General features: G+C 46.3%; 1 protein-coding gene across 1 annotated transcript in view; it reads left to right on the forward strand.

The window, feature by feature from the left end:
* The window catches only part of LOC139686897 (collagen alpha-2(IV) chain-like), a 138,380-nt gene extending 125,835 nt beyond the window's left edge, over positions 1-12,545 (forward strand). Inside the window, exons 3-9 of the mRNA XM_071583972.1 lie at positions 1,538-2,439; positions 2,533-3,652; positions 3,812-5,506; positions 5,558-6,037; positions 7,218-7,335; positions 7,405-7,640; positions 9,880-12,545. Coding sequence (XP_071440073.1) covers positions 1,538-2,439; positions 2,533-3,652; positions 3,812-5,506; positions 5,558-6,037; positions 7,218-7,335; positions 7,405-7,640; positions 9,880-12,047 — 6,719 coding nt within the window. The 3' untranslated portion in view covers positions 12,048-12,545. The remainder of the gene's footprint in view (positions 1-1,537; positions 2,440-2,532; positions 3,653-3,811; positions 5,507-5,557; positions 6,038-7,217; positions 7,336-7,404; positions 7,641-9,879) is intronic.
* The last annotated feature ends 1,871 nt before the right edge of the window (positions 12,546-14,416 follow it).

A 14,416-nucleotide genomic window follows, 5' to 3' on the forward strand; every position in this document is an offset into this window, starting at 1 on the left:
AAATTACATTTAATTGATTAACTTTACAGCGAAACTTTAGAAATATTGTGTGAAACGATAGGACGGGATACAATGTATATAAGTCTAAATCGGACAAGTCTAAAACGGATAAGAGAATGAATAGTTACATCCTCAGCCACAAAGAATATTCTACGGAATCTTTGTAGTAACATTATATATCACCATCTCAGTTGCTTTATTCAATAATGCAGTTCCTCGCCAAACTGTATTCTATATTGCAGTTAAGTAAAATAATGTTTTCAATAATATTTTTTTGATCCTTTAATATCGAACCCAAATACGATGACTAAATTACAAATTAAATATACAATTAATATTCTCATGAATAAACGAACATTATAAATATAATATATATATATATATATATATATATATATATATATATATATATATATATATATATATATATATATATATATATATATATATATATATATACTATATCTAAGAAAATGCTAGACAGAGTCATATTTTCACGACGTCCACGTACTATCCCTGGGTGCCACTGACAAATTGTGCGGGGGAAAATTAACATTTGGAAAAACGATTCAGAAATTCAAACTTTAAGCAATGCTGATTTATGACTGTTATCTGCTATTGTGGGACTATAGGATAATCATTGATATTTCTCTATTTACCCCTGCGAAAAGAAAAGAAACAAGAATGGAAAGATATCGAAATGTATGAAATATGTTTTTGAATGTTTACGCGACTGACTTAGAGATCTTCATATTTCGTGGAATAATGGAGCGCAAAATACTACAGTATGAAATTAGTCACTAGAAACATAATAGTGTTGGAATTGTTTCACAGTATATAGTATATATCAATCATTGCTAAATGTCACTTCCCGTGGTTTTTTCAATGAATGAACCCAATTTTTAAAAGTAATAAAATTCAATTATCTATCCAAATAATTGTAAATTGTAAATATATAATCTATCTTATCTTAGTATAAACCCATCCATGTGATATAAATTAGGAAAGAAAAAACTACAAGCGAGCCTTTATAATAGTGATAACCTAAAAGTGATTATATATTATTGTATATCGCGCTAAGGAAAGGAAATGAGAGCATTTCAAGCAATATTTTGCATATACTCGTATGTGGGTCGCGGGAGTCCAGACCGCTGGACTAGTGAATGGAGGGCCCGGGTTCGATTACCGTGCAAGCCTCTCTGGGCACCCAAGCTATGTGATTCTTCGGGTACCAGGGGTTCCGAGGAAATCGTAACCGGCACAGGGAAAGGAACTAGGCCCCCTACCCTGACGTGTGAATTTCACACATCAGGGTAGGGGGCTTATTCCCTGTTGGGACTCTATCATTACTCTGAACAAATTGCAGCAATCGGCCGCTTAAGTAGGCAAAATATTGATCATAATAATTAGCGAAGATATACTTTAAACAAAAATTTTATAAATTATATATCAGTATCTTGTAAACCGGTTTTAGTTAGCAATTGAACATATGCTTATTCTGTCTGTTTTACGATGCAAAATAAATTATCATCAGCAGGTGAATACCAGTTCGGATATGAAATCGGACCAGATGGACAATTCCATCATGAGACAAGGGGACCAGATGGTGTCGTGTACGGATGCTACGGCTATGTGGACCCGGAGGGTAGTTTAAGAGTAACACATTACGTGTCCGATGGCTGGGGTTACAGGGTGGTTGCGCCGGGACAAACAGTTGAAATATTCCTGCACCCACACAACGAAGAGCATCATGAACATGGTGAAGGTGGTGGTGATCATCATGAACACCACGAGCACCACGGTATTCTAACTCCATGGAGTCAATTATTCTTCCCAAAGGGATGTGGGTTTGGTCCGGGAGGAATAATGCCTCCAGGAAGCGAAGGAGGGCCCACCGGAGGAGGCGTTATAGGAGGTGGAGTAGTTATAGGACAACCAGGGCGGCCAGGCCAACCTGGGAAACCAGGTCAACCGGGTAGACCAGGGCAACCAGGAAAACCTGGACAACCAGGGCAGCCAGGAAAACCAGGACAACCAGGACTCCCAGGTGGCCCCGGGGGGCCAGGAGGACCGGGTGTTCCAGGAAAACCCGGAAGACCAGGATATCCAGGTGGACAGCCTGGGCAACCCGGACAGCCAGGGTATCCCGGAGGACAAGGAGGAGCCGGAGGACCAGGTGGCCCCGGTAAACCGGGAAGACCTGGTTATCCAGGAGGACCAAGTGGACCTAGTGGGCCAGGTGGACAACCAGGACAACCCGGACGGCCGGGGTATCCAGGGGGACCAGGAGGGCCGGGTGGCCCAGGAGGACCGGGGGGGCCTGGAAAACCAGGGAGACCGGGATTTCCCGGAGGCACCGGAGGGGCAGGAGGAACAGGGGGACAACCAGGTCAACCAGGATATCCAGGAGGACCTGGAGGTCCGGGAGGACCTGGAGGAGTTGGGCAACCTGGAAAACCTGTAAGACCTGGCTACCCTGGAGGACCTAGCGGGCCAGGAGGTATAGGTGGAGCAGGAGGACAACCAGGTCAGCCAGGATATCCAGGTGGTCCAGGTGGCCCTGGCGGACCCGGCGGCCCAGGTGGACCGGGTCTACCAGGAAAGCCAGAATATCCAGGAGGACCAAGTGGACCAGGTGGAATTGGAGGCCAACCAGGAGAACCAGGATATCCAGGAGGATCCGGCGGGCCAGGTGGTGTTGGGGGTCAGCCAGGAAAGCCAGGATATCCAGGCGGTCCAGGTGGCCCAGGAGGACCTGGAGGACAAGGTGGGCCAGGACTACCTGGTAAACCTGGAAAACCAGGTTATCCTGGAGGACCAAGTGGACCAGGTGGAATAGGGGGACAACCAGGATATCCTGGAGGACCTGGAGGTCCGGGTGGAATAGGAGGTCAACCAGGCCAGCCAGGATATCCAGGTGGCCCTGGAGGTCCAGGAGGACCGGGTGGGCCAGGACTACCCGGTAAACCTGGAAGACCAGGATATCCAGGAGGACCAAGCGGACCAGGAGGAATTGGAATTCAACCAGGGCAACCAGGATATCCGGGAGGACCCAGCGGTCCAGGAGGAATTGGGGGACAGCCAGGACAACCAGGATATCCAGGAGGCCCTGGAGGTCCAGGAGGACCTGGTGGACCAGGAATACCTGGTAAACCTGGAAGACCAGGATACCCAGGAGGACCGAGCGGACCAGGAGGAATTGGAAGTCAACCAGGTTATCCGGGAGGACCCGGCGGTCCAGGAGGAATTGGCGGTCAACCAGGACAACCAGGATATCCAGGCGGTCCAGGTGGCCCTGGAGGTCCAGGAGGACCGGGTGGGCCAGGACTACCCGGTAAACCTGGAAGGCCAGGATATCCAGGAGGACCAAGCGGACCAGGAGGAATTGGAAGTCAACCAGGGGAACCAGGATACCCAGAAGGACCTAGTAGTCCAGGTGGAGTTGGCGGACAACCAGGACAACCAGGATATCCAGGTGGCCCCGGAGGTCCAGGAGGACCGGGTGGGCCAGGGCTACCAGGTAAACCTGGAAGACCAGGATACCCAGAAGGACCAAGCGGACCAGGAGGAATTGGAAGTCAGCCAGGTTATCCGGGTGGACCAAGCGGACCAGGAGGAATTGGCGGTCAACCAGGACAACCAGGATATCCAGGTGGGCCTGGAGGTCCAGGAGGACCGGGTGGGCCAGGGCTACCCGGTAAACCTGGAAGACCAGGATATCCAGGAGGACCAAGCGGACCAGGAGGAATTGGAAGTCAACCAGGTTATCCAGGTGGACCAAGCGGTCCAGGAGGAATTGGCGGTCAACCAGGACAACCAGGATATCCAGGTGGGCCTGGAGGTCCAGGAGGACCGGGTGGGCCAGGGCTACCAGGTAAACCTGGAAGACCAGGATACCCAGGAGGACCAAGCGGACCAGGAGGAATTGGAAGTCAACCAGGTTATCCAGGTGGACCAAGCGGACCAGGAGGAATTGGCGGTCAACCAGGACAACCAGGATATCCAGGTGGGCCTGGAGGTCCAGGAGGACCGGGTGGGCCAGGGCTACCAGGTAAACCTGGAAGACCAGGATACCCAGGAGGACCAAGCGGACCAGGAGGAATTGGAAGTCAACCAGGTTATCCGGGAGGACCCGGCGGTCCAGGAGGAATTGGAGGTCATCCAGGAGAGCCAGGATATCCAGGCGGTCCAGGTGGTCCTGGAGGTCCAGGAGGACCGGGCGGACCAGGACTTCCCGGTAAACCGGGAAGGCCAGGATATCCAGGAGGACCAAGCGGACCAGGAGGAATTGGAAGTCAACCAGGTTATCCAGGTGGACCAAGCGGACCAGGAGGAATTGGGGGCCAGCCAGGACAACCAGGATATCCAGGTGGCCCTGGAGGTCCAGGAGGACCGGGTGGGCAAGGGCTACCAGGTAAACCTGGAAGACCAGGATATCCAGGGGGACCAAGTGGACCAGGAGGAATTGGAGGTCAACCAGGGGAACCAGGATACCCAGAAGGACCCAGTGGTCCAGGTGGAATTGGTGGACATCCAGGGCAGCCAGGATATCCAGGCGGTCCAGGTGGCCCTGGAGGTCCAGGAGGACCGGGTGGGCCAGGACAGCCAGGGAAACCTGAAAGACCAGGATATCCAGGAGGACCAAGCGGACCAGGAGGAATTGGAAGTCAACCAGGTTATCCGGGAGGGCCCGGCGGTCCAGGAGGAATTGGGGGTCAACCAGGACAACCAGGATATCCAGGTGGCCCCGGAGGTCCAGGAGGACCGGGTGGGCCAGGGCTACCAGGTAAACCTGGAAGACCAGGATACCCAGGAGGACCAAGCGGACCAGGAGGAATTGGAAGTCAACCTGGTTATCCGGGAGGACCCGGCGGTCCAGGAGGAATTGGCGGTCAACCAGGACAGCCAGGATATCCAGGCGGTCCAGGTGGCCCTGGAGGTCCAGGAGGACCGGGTGGGCCAGGACTACCCGGTAAACCGGGAAGGCCAGGATATCCAGGAGGACCAGGCGGACCAGGAGGAATTGGAAGTCAACCAGGTTATCCAGGTGGACCAAGCGGACCAGGAGGAATTGGAAGTCAACCAGGGCAACCAGGATATCCTGGCGGACCCGATGGTTCAGGTGGTAATGGTGGACAGCCAGGACAACCAGGATATCCAGGTGGCCCAGGAGGGCCCGGCGGTCCAGGACAACCAGGAAAACCTGGAAGACCCGGTTACCCAGGAGGAGCAAGTGGGCCAGGAGGTGTAGGAGGTGTAGGAGGACAACCAGGAGGTCCAGGTGGACCGGGAGGCCCAGGGCTACCTGGCCAACCTGGCAGACCAGGATATCCAGGACCAAGTGGACCCGGAGGAGTTAATGGAATAGGAGGTCAACCCGGACAACCTGGATATCCAGGAGGTCCTGGAGGTCCAGGTGGACCAGGAGGCCCAGGTGTACCAGGTCAACCTGGGAAACCTGGTAGACCAGGGTATCCAGCAAGTCCCAGTGGACCAAGTGGACCAGGTGTGCAACCTGACGAACCCGGATACCCAGGATCACCAGGTGGTGTTGGAGGGAAACCAGGTCAACCCGGATACCCAGGAGGTCCGGGAGGTTCTGGTGGACCGGGAGGTCCTGGTGGACCGGGAGGCCCTATTCAACCTGGAAAACCGGTGAGGCCTGGGTATCCAGGATCACCTAGTGGGCCCGGCGGACAACCAGGTCTACCTGGACAACCTGGCAGACCAGGATATCCCGGGGGACCGGGAGGTCCCGGGGGTCCTGGTGGTCCAGGTGGCCCAGGGCTACCAGGCAAACCAAGTAGACCTGGATATCCATCAGAACCTGGTGGTCCTAGTGGTGCAGGTGGTCAACCAGGGTTTCCAGGAGGCCCGGGGGGACCAGGTGGACCTGGAGGACCAACTGGACCAACATATCCTAGCCAGCCTGGCAAACCAGTTTACCCAGGGGGGCCGGGTGGAATCGGTGGTCAACCAGGACTACCAGGGCAGCCTGGACAGCCAGGTTATCCCGGACAGCCTGGAGGGGCTGGCGGTCCCACAAGACCTATTAGCCCAACCTATCCGAGCGGACCTGGAGGAACTGGTGGAATCCCTAGTCAGCCAGGTTACCCAGGATACCCAGGTAATAAATTTTTCGACATACGTTTTGGTGATTATATTTCACAATTCCTGTATTGCATTTTCCCAGTAAGACAAATCAATGGGTATATCTGTACTTTACTTCCTGCCTTGCATTAATGGATAAATGAATCTATCAACTTATTTTTCATGACAAAATATCACGCACATTCCTTATCCACTGTAGGCATTAAGTAGAAAACTTATATGTTCATACGTAACAGACTATCTACGTCAACGGCTTCACTCTGAGTAGCCATTTTTACAGAACAAATTTAAGGAATTATTTAGGGATTTGTAATAGGGGTATGAATTCAGTAAGTGACTTAATTTCAATTTTCTTTGAAGTAAGGACCAATAGTTGTATTTCCCAAAAATTTGAAGCCATTCTGAAAAGCAAAATTGATAATTCGTAGGTCAGCTTATTTTTTACCTTATCTGATTAGAGGGAAGATACTCACTGCATGCTAAATTAACCATTTTCCTTACCCATCTCGGCATTAAATAGAAAACCTAAACGTATTTCGTTAGTGTGAAGCCTGAAAGTAGTCTACTGTTCACTGCAAAATTTATTTGCCACGGAAATTTAGTAAAGATATATAAGAAATGTTATTCATGAAGAATATTTCATATTCTGGCCAGCGACTTAGAAATATATAGAAATTCAATCATATACAAACTCGTATAATTGCCGTTGGTGCATTATTAATAATGATTGATTTAAGGTTATTTATGCGGCAGAATTACGGCTATTGGAAAATAATTCTTAATAATATGAGACATAATATATTGTAAAAATTAAAGAACATCGTAAGTAAATATAGTAACATAAGTAAACATAATAATTCATACAGAATAACCATTTCCCGGGGATTTTACGCGTCAGACATAATCATGATTTAAAATACACGTGATCGATGGGTGTTCATATGTTAATTTTAACATTCTTTTTCAGTTATTATGTTTTTGTAAATTACGTTTCATCCCCCAGTAAGAAATATCATGTTACAATGACGTAACTAAGGAATTACTATTTTGGCTGGTATATATTTTGTCGAAAGAAAACTTATCAATTACATCCTCTACAATAGGAGGCCCCGGTGGACCTGGAGGACCTGGTGCCCCAGGAGAATCGGGGCAACCTGGCTATCCTGGTGCCCCGGGGGCTCCCGGAGAACCTGGCAGGCCAGGTGAACCAGGCTACCCGGGTGAGCCTACAGAACCAAGCGCACCGAGTGGACCAAGTGGCACCGGAGGTCCAAGTGGCTCTGGGGGACCTAGTGGCCCAGGCGGTATCGGGGGACAACCAGGAAGACCTGGACAACCCGGTTATCCAGGTGGCTCAGGAGGACCAGGAAAACCAGGAAGTCCGGGGCAACCGGGAAGGCCTGGACAACCAGGAAGACCAGGCCAACCCGGCCAACCAGGTCAGCCAGGCTTCCCAGGCCCAGGAGGTCCGGGAGGTGTTGGTGGACAACCAGGATATCCAGGAGGACAAGAGCCCATTGAGCCTCCTGGTAAACACATTTCGCAAGGGACTATTTCATATTTAAAATAGGAAATCCATTACAAATTGTTGAAAACGTACGATACTCCCAGGAGTCAAATGGTACCATAGTCATTGATATCGTACTTTTAACATTTAAACTGCTAAATAGTTCAATGGGTCGCAAAATGTAATGACTTCATGATATCTTATGATAAAATAATTCGTACAATAATCAAATTATATCAAATAACCAAAGCTTTCCATTCAGTACCTAATAAATATAATACAGAAAAATAATACAGTAAGTAAAAAATATAACACAGAAAATAGTATGAATAACCGTATTCATGAAAAATATTTCACTGTGCATTATCTCCATTCGATGTTATCCCCCGGAAAAACTCAAAATATATTGAAATATTTACACCACATTCTTTAATCAAAAGAGCGAGTCAATTAAAAAGAGCACCACACGTCTTCATGAAAACCCTACAATCCACCAAAAAGATACATAGCACTGACTGCAAGCATCAGGTGAGATGGGTAATGGAGCATTACCATTTCTTTTATCAAAGAATCAATTTGATAACAATGTTAACGCCTATGCCAATAAAATATTTAACACAATTATTGCCCCGGAATTTGACTTCAAGGTATTATTAGGGATGGCTATTATATTGAAGAAATATTTTTGTCTTAGATATTGTCCAATATTTAACTATTCAAGCCGTTTATACTTGCGTGTTGCGCAAGATTTCCCTTAATTGTCCTACATTAATCCTTTTTTTCTTAATTTCCATTGCCTTCATGCTATTTAAAGGTTTTGTCAGATCATTTTTCCATATTAACACAAACGTTTCCCTTTCATTTCGGCTGTATAAAAATCAGTACGCTTCAATATTTCATCCACTTCGCTTTCTGGTTTTATGAGACGTCAATTACCCTCTTCGCGCCAACTCTTTGTCTAACTTCCTCCATCTCCTACTTGCTTATCCTGTATTACTCCATTCAATGATTATGCTCTTTACCAATTTTTAGGTTTTAAACTATGTTGTACATCGATAATCCCTTATATTTCGCGTTCATTTTTTTATATTTCTTTACTTCACATATTTATTTAGAATACGTTACACCAATCCTGTTTATAATTGCCTCTTTTGCTAACACAAATCTTTTCTTTCTTATTGTCTACAATAAAATTCCCACTTTCCACTTACGTTACGTGAAAGTAAATTACGCAAACTAATGCAATGCTGTTTAGGTAAACCTTTAAGTTCAAATAAGGACTTTGTGCTATGCAGTGTACCACATTCAAGCTAATGTGAATATACCAAGGCACTCGAGCGTCTCATGCTTGAAAGATTAATGGGCTTGAAAGAACCATATGTTATTTTCTTAATCTACATAGTAGGCCTATGGTAATGAGTGTTTTTCCATGACAAAATTGCATAAGCCAGTTTTCATTCCATCCAAGTATCATTAAAATGTACTTTCCAGGCGGCATACGATACCAGTGTTTTGCGTCCAAAGTTTAACTTTAAAATTCCATTGAAAAACATAAACATTTAAATGCGGTTGGCCTTAGAAAATGATACCCATAAACAAGAAGATCCTAAATCATTAGAGAGGTTAAAATTCCAGCAAAAAATCGACATATTTAAAAATAATGTGTAATTCTTGCGGTGATAGATGTGAGAGACCGAGTCTTAGTTAGTATACTTGTAATGAGAAAATTCTTTAGCGCGTAACCAATTGACGGGACCAATTAGCTAATATCCATGATTTGGATTTGATCTAATCAGAGCATATATACTTAATAATTTTAATCCAAAAGGGAGAAACTCTGATGCTAATGATGCATATGAATACGGAGCTTAACATACCAGAACAATTAGAATTCTCGGAATTATGGGATTATGTATTAAATAAATAAAATATAAAATGTTTATTAGGAGAAAATCATAGAAAATTCTAAACTCTGTCAAAGCCGAAAGAACAGTGTGAAGCCTTTGTAGGCGCACACGACCACGTTCCTTAATACATAAATACTGTAGTTAGTAGGAAAAATTTTCAAATATCCTCAGGTAGGTTACCTCTATAAAAAACTATACACTGAGCCCTGTCAAAAAAGTATGTTAAAATGAAGAGCAATAAATGCTGCAGTTCTTGATCAGAAATAGTTTGATAGAAAACGAACATTAATAGTCAATAATATTGTTTATAAGTATCAACCTTATGACTAAGTGAATGATTTGACTTTAATACAGGATCAGAAGAACCTGAATATCCAGGTGAACCAGGTTACCCAGGAGGACCAGGCGGCCCTGGAGGTCCCGGAGGACCAGGACAACCAGGATATCCTGGGGGACCAGGAGGTCCAGGAATACCAGGAGAACCAGGTTATCCACTTGGACCAAGTGGGGAAGAAGGATATCCAACACAGCCTGGGTATCCAGTGGGACCTGGAGCGCCTAGTGGACAATTTCCTGGTCAACCAAGTAGACCTAGTGAACCAGAATACCCACTTGGACCGAGCGGAGAGGAAAATTATCCGGGGACACCTACTAAACCAGGAAAGCCAGTACAACCAGGAGACCCAAGCAGACCTGGCGTTCCAACCGGGCCTGGATATCCGACAGGACCTGGAGGACCTACGGAACCATCAGGCCCAGGAGGAAGTGGGCCAGGAGGGACCGGGCCTCAAGGTCCTGGAGGTTTTCCACCAACTCCACCATCACAACCTGGATACCCTGGAGGACCAGGTGCTCCAGGGGGGCCTGGAGGGCCCGGAGGAGCAGGAGAACCCGGATATCCTTCTAGACCTACTAGTCCTGGAGGTACCCCTACACAACCTTCTGGAAGCGGCCAATACCCTGGACAACCAATTAGACCAGGAGAACCACAATATCCATCAGGACCGATTTCTCCACCCGGCACAAACCAGCCAGGTTACCCAACTAGACCAGGAAGTGAAGGCGGTTATCCTGGGCAGCCAGGGTATCCCGGACAACCTCAGCAACCAAGTGGGCCGTCTGGTACGGGACCAGGACCAGAATACCCGAGTGGCCCTGGAGGACCAGGAGGATACCCTGGACAACCAGGTGGACCTGGAACACCAGGTTTACCAGGAGGTCCTGGAGGTCCAGGAGGTCCAGGAGGACCAGGACAACCAGGGTATCCCACAGGACCAAGTGGACCAGGTGGATACCCTGGGGAACCAGGCCAACCTGGACTCCCAGGACAACCTGGTTTGCCAGGACAACCAGGGCAGCCAGGGTATCCAGGAGGGCCAGGAGGACCTGGAGGTCCCGGAGGTGCGGGACAACCTGGATTGCCAGGAGGAACTGGTGGAGAGTTTCCTAGTGGTCCTAGTTCCCCTGGGGTGTATCCTGAATATCCAAGTCAACCAGGCGAGCCAGGGCAACCAGGGGCCCCAGGCGGGCCAGGAGGACCTGGAGGTCCAGGAGGAGCAGGATATCCTGGACAGCCAACACAACCTGGTTATCCAAGTGGACCTGGAGGTTATCCTGGACTGCCCTCACAACCTGGTCAACCAGGATATCCAAGCGGACCCGGGATTTATCCAAGTCAGCCAGGGCAGCCGGGACAACCAGGCCTCCCAGGAGGTCCAGGGGGCCCGGGAGGTCCAGGAGGACCAGGTGGGCCAGGATACCCCAGTGGCCCTGGAGGATATCCTCCTCAACCTACTTCACCTGGACAACCAGGTTATCCTGGAGGTACTCCGCAACCCTTACCGCCTGGATCTGGTTCCCAAGTCACCGAGCGTCCAGGTGGTGGCGGATTTTATCCACAACCCATTCCAACTGGTCCTCCGTCTTCACAGGTTGTTATTGTCCCCTATCCTCTTCCTGTTGGTCCTAGCCCCGGTGCTTGCCCATGTTATTTGGTGTCACCAGGAGGGCAGAATAACGTTCAAGGTCCCCAGGGTAATCCAGGCGTATATCCAGAACAGCCTCCATCATCTTCACCCTATCCTCAAGGGCCAAGTAACCAATACCCGAGCGGTTCTCCACCCAATTATCCCTCATATGGAGGAGGTAATCTGCAACTACCACCTGGCGCAGTTATAGGATTTATTCCAGTCATATTTTATCCTTATTGCCCACAAAGTAATTCAAATTCATCCGAAGTTGCATCAGCCGTTCAGCCACTGTTCCCTGGATCTGTGCCTGTCGGATATCCTTGCTCATTATGTGCCAGAAATTCATTAGGTGGTGCAGGACAACCATCCATAGGAGCTGTTCCGGCCGAAAGTTTCCGGCAAATATTGAGACAAGCTAATCTTGGACAAATATATTCACCAGATAGAGCTGTCGTAATGAACAATGGCCGGAAGGCAGTGAAAAAATTGGTTCGTCGTTCAAGACTTCCTTCGCCGGACGTCAAAAAACTAATTCTGCCTCCTGCAGAGTGATAAAATTTAATGGTGCTAAATATTGTCTTATAAGTGATGCATGAAGGACAATGGAATTCTAAATTTCGAAAGTATGGTGATTCCTTGTAACCACTCGGCTGAAATGATTTTGCGATCTATATTTTGCTCAATATTAAAGCCAGGTAACTGCCATCATTAAATACCGTCAATGAATGAAAATTAAAAGAAGGTTAAATTCAACATGCTTAGTATTTTTCAATGAGAGATAATAAATAATTACTAAAAATATTAAATAAATGTTGGCTATTTGGTTCCCATGAAAATGTACCTTTTGTTTAATTTGTAATTCTTGTACCTGAGTCAGTTTATATGTTAGAGCGCAGTTTAAAGAATGAAAATTAATTTTTCACCCAATAAGTGAATCGTTGTGCTATAAGGACAATAATTGACTGTTGAGAACTGACTGTCACTTAAAATATGCATACTTGGATCAGCTGTGGTAATTGTGTTCAGCGCAATCAATAAAATTATTCATGAAAATAACCACTCATTTTTTCACCTTAGATATATTACATTAGTTACTGTTTACCCTTTCCAACCCTTTAATTTGCATTGATAATTTGGGAAAAATTCCAAATGGATTGGATTCATTTTCGATTATTTACCTTTCACTTTGCTCAAAGCGAATAATCGATTCAATTTGAAGGGCGCGCTATGAAGTATAGCTGGTTGTGCTATGAAGCATAGCATATGCAGTATAGCGAAATAAGGAGAATGAGAAATAAAAAAAATATTATTGAGGAATGAAACAACATCGGAGAATTAGTACCTTATTTTGATGATAATACGCAATCAAAATACCGTTCTTCTTTTCTCCAGGGCATTATTTTCAAGACTAATGTGAAAAAAATATTTCTTTCTTGTAATGTTAATTTTTTTCTCCTGAAATGAAGGGCATGATAACATTTGAGATATCATCTTCTGCTTTGCTGAATATAGCAAAAGGAGTAAAAATTTTAAATGGTTGATAAATCACTATCGTTATGTGCAAGCCAAATAAGGCATATCGCTATATGCCTTATTTGCCTTGACGCCAGAGATGACTGGATAAGAATAACCAATTTCTCAACTTGTGTATGTTATCATAATGTCTTCAATGCAATGATAGTTTGTTCGAAAATATTCCGGTAAAGGCGAATGATTTTTAGTCTCTGAAACTGTTGCATTGTAATGCAAAAAATTAGCAATTTAAAAAAAATAAAATTGTTGGAATAAATTTCATGCAACCGAAAGAACAAGAACAAACGCATAACGGGAAAGAACTGGATGCATGTATTTCACTTCTTCGGCTCTTGTCTCTTTCTTTCCTCTCCCAGTGGGTGCGTTCCCGAATGTTTGAGGCAGAGAGGCGTCTCTTCTCGCGTCACCTGCCTAAGGAAGGGAAAGGAAAATACCGCGGAGAGCGAAAGATTGGGGAGGGGAATTGGAGGTGGCAGGGATGAATTTGGATGGGAGGAAAGGTCGGGAGGGATAATGAAACAAAGGCGAGGTGTGTTAAGGTGGAGAGAGACGACATTAGCCAGAAATTGTGAGAATTGGCACGGATGGGATGAGTGATAAGCCAATATCGACGCGTAGTGCACTAATTCATGCTTCAATTTGAATCGCGGACGAGGTTGTGTCTACCGGGCATAATAGACCTGGGGTCACAGTAAACGCGGTCGACGCAGCACAAGTGGGCAGACGGACAGCATAGATTTCAGCAAACTATTCTTGGGGAAGATCTGCTGAAATAATTGGTGATATTAATTTTAGGGATGGAAAAGGGCATGGGTCATTGGTGACGTGAAAATAGTGGAAATATAGGTACGTCGCGGTGGACATTGGACATTTCGACGGAAGATGATGACTTTGATTTCCAGTTCAACACTCCACCATGCTTGGCTGGGCATGGTACATTAGCCACAAATTGAATATTTGGATTGATTTGGTCCTAAATATTCTAACCTCCCAAAAGAACTTTTATCCAACCTACGATGATTTAAAATACGATACTTGTCTCCACACCAAGATATCTTCTTCCATAAGGAATTTTTCGGAATATGTAATCTCTTTACTGGACACATTTTGGAGATTTTTTTTCAAACAATACTACCTCATGATGAATATTATTTCAATGCAACTTCGTGACTTCATCGGAGTAATAAAATATAAGAAAAGCGACAATTGTTTTGGCCGACAGTTTATTGAGACCAAACATTCAAAACTCACGCAATTAGACTAATAAATATGGTTACTGCGAGAGACAAATATGTTACATGCCGACCACCCCAGCAACCGGAACACAATAAATATAAGAAAGGTTCACTGACAGATGACACCTTGACGAGATGTCCAACAAAGCCAGA

Source organism: Hetaerina americana, unplaced genomic scaffold (genome assembly GCF_022747635.1).
Source record: "Hetaerina americana unplaced genomic scaffold, ioHetAmer1.1.p SCAF_15, whole genome shotgun sequence".
Taxonomy (NCBI): domain Eukaryota; kingdom Metazoa; phylum Arthropoda; class Insecta; order Odonata; family Calopterygidae; genus Hetaerina; species Hetaerina americana.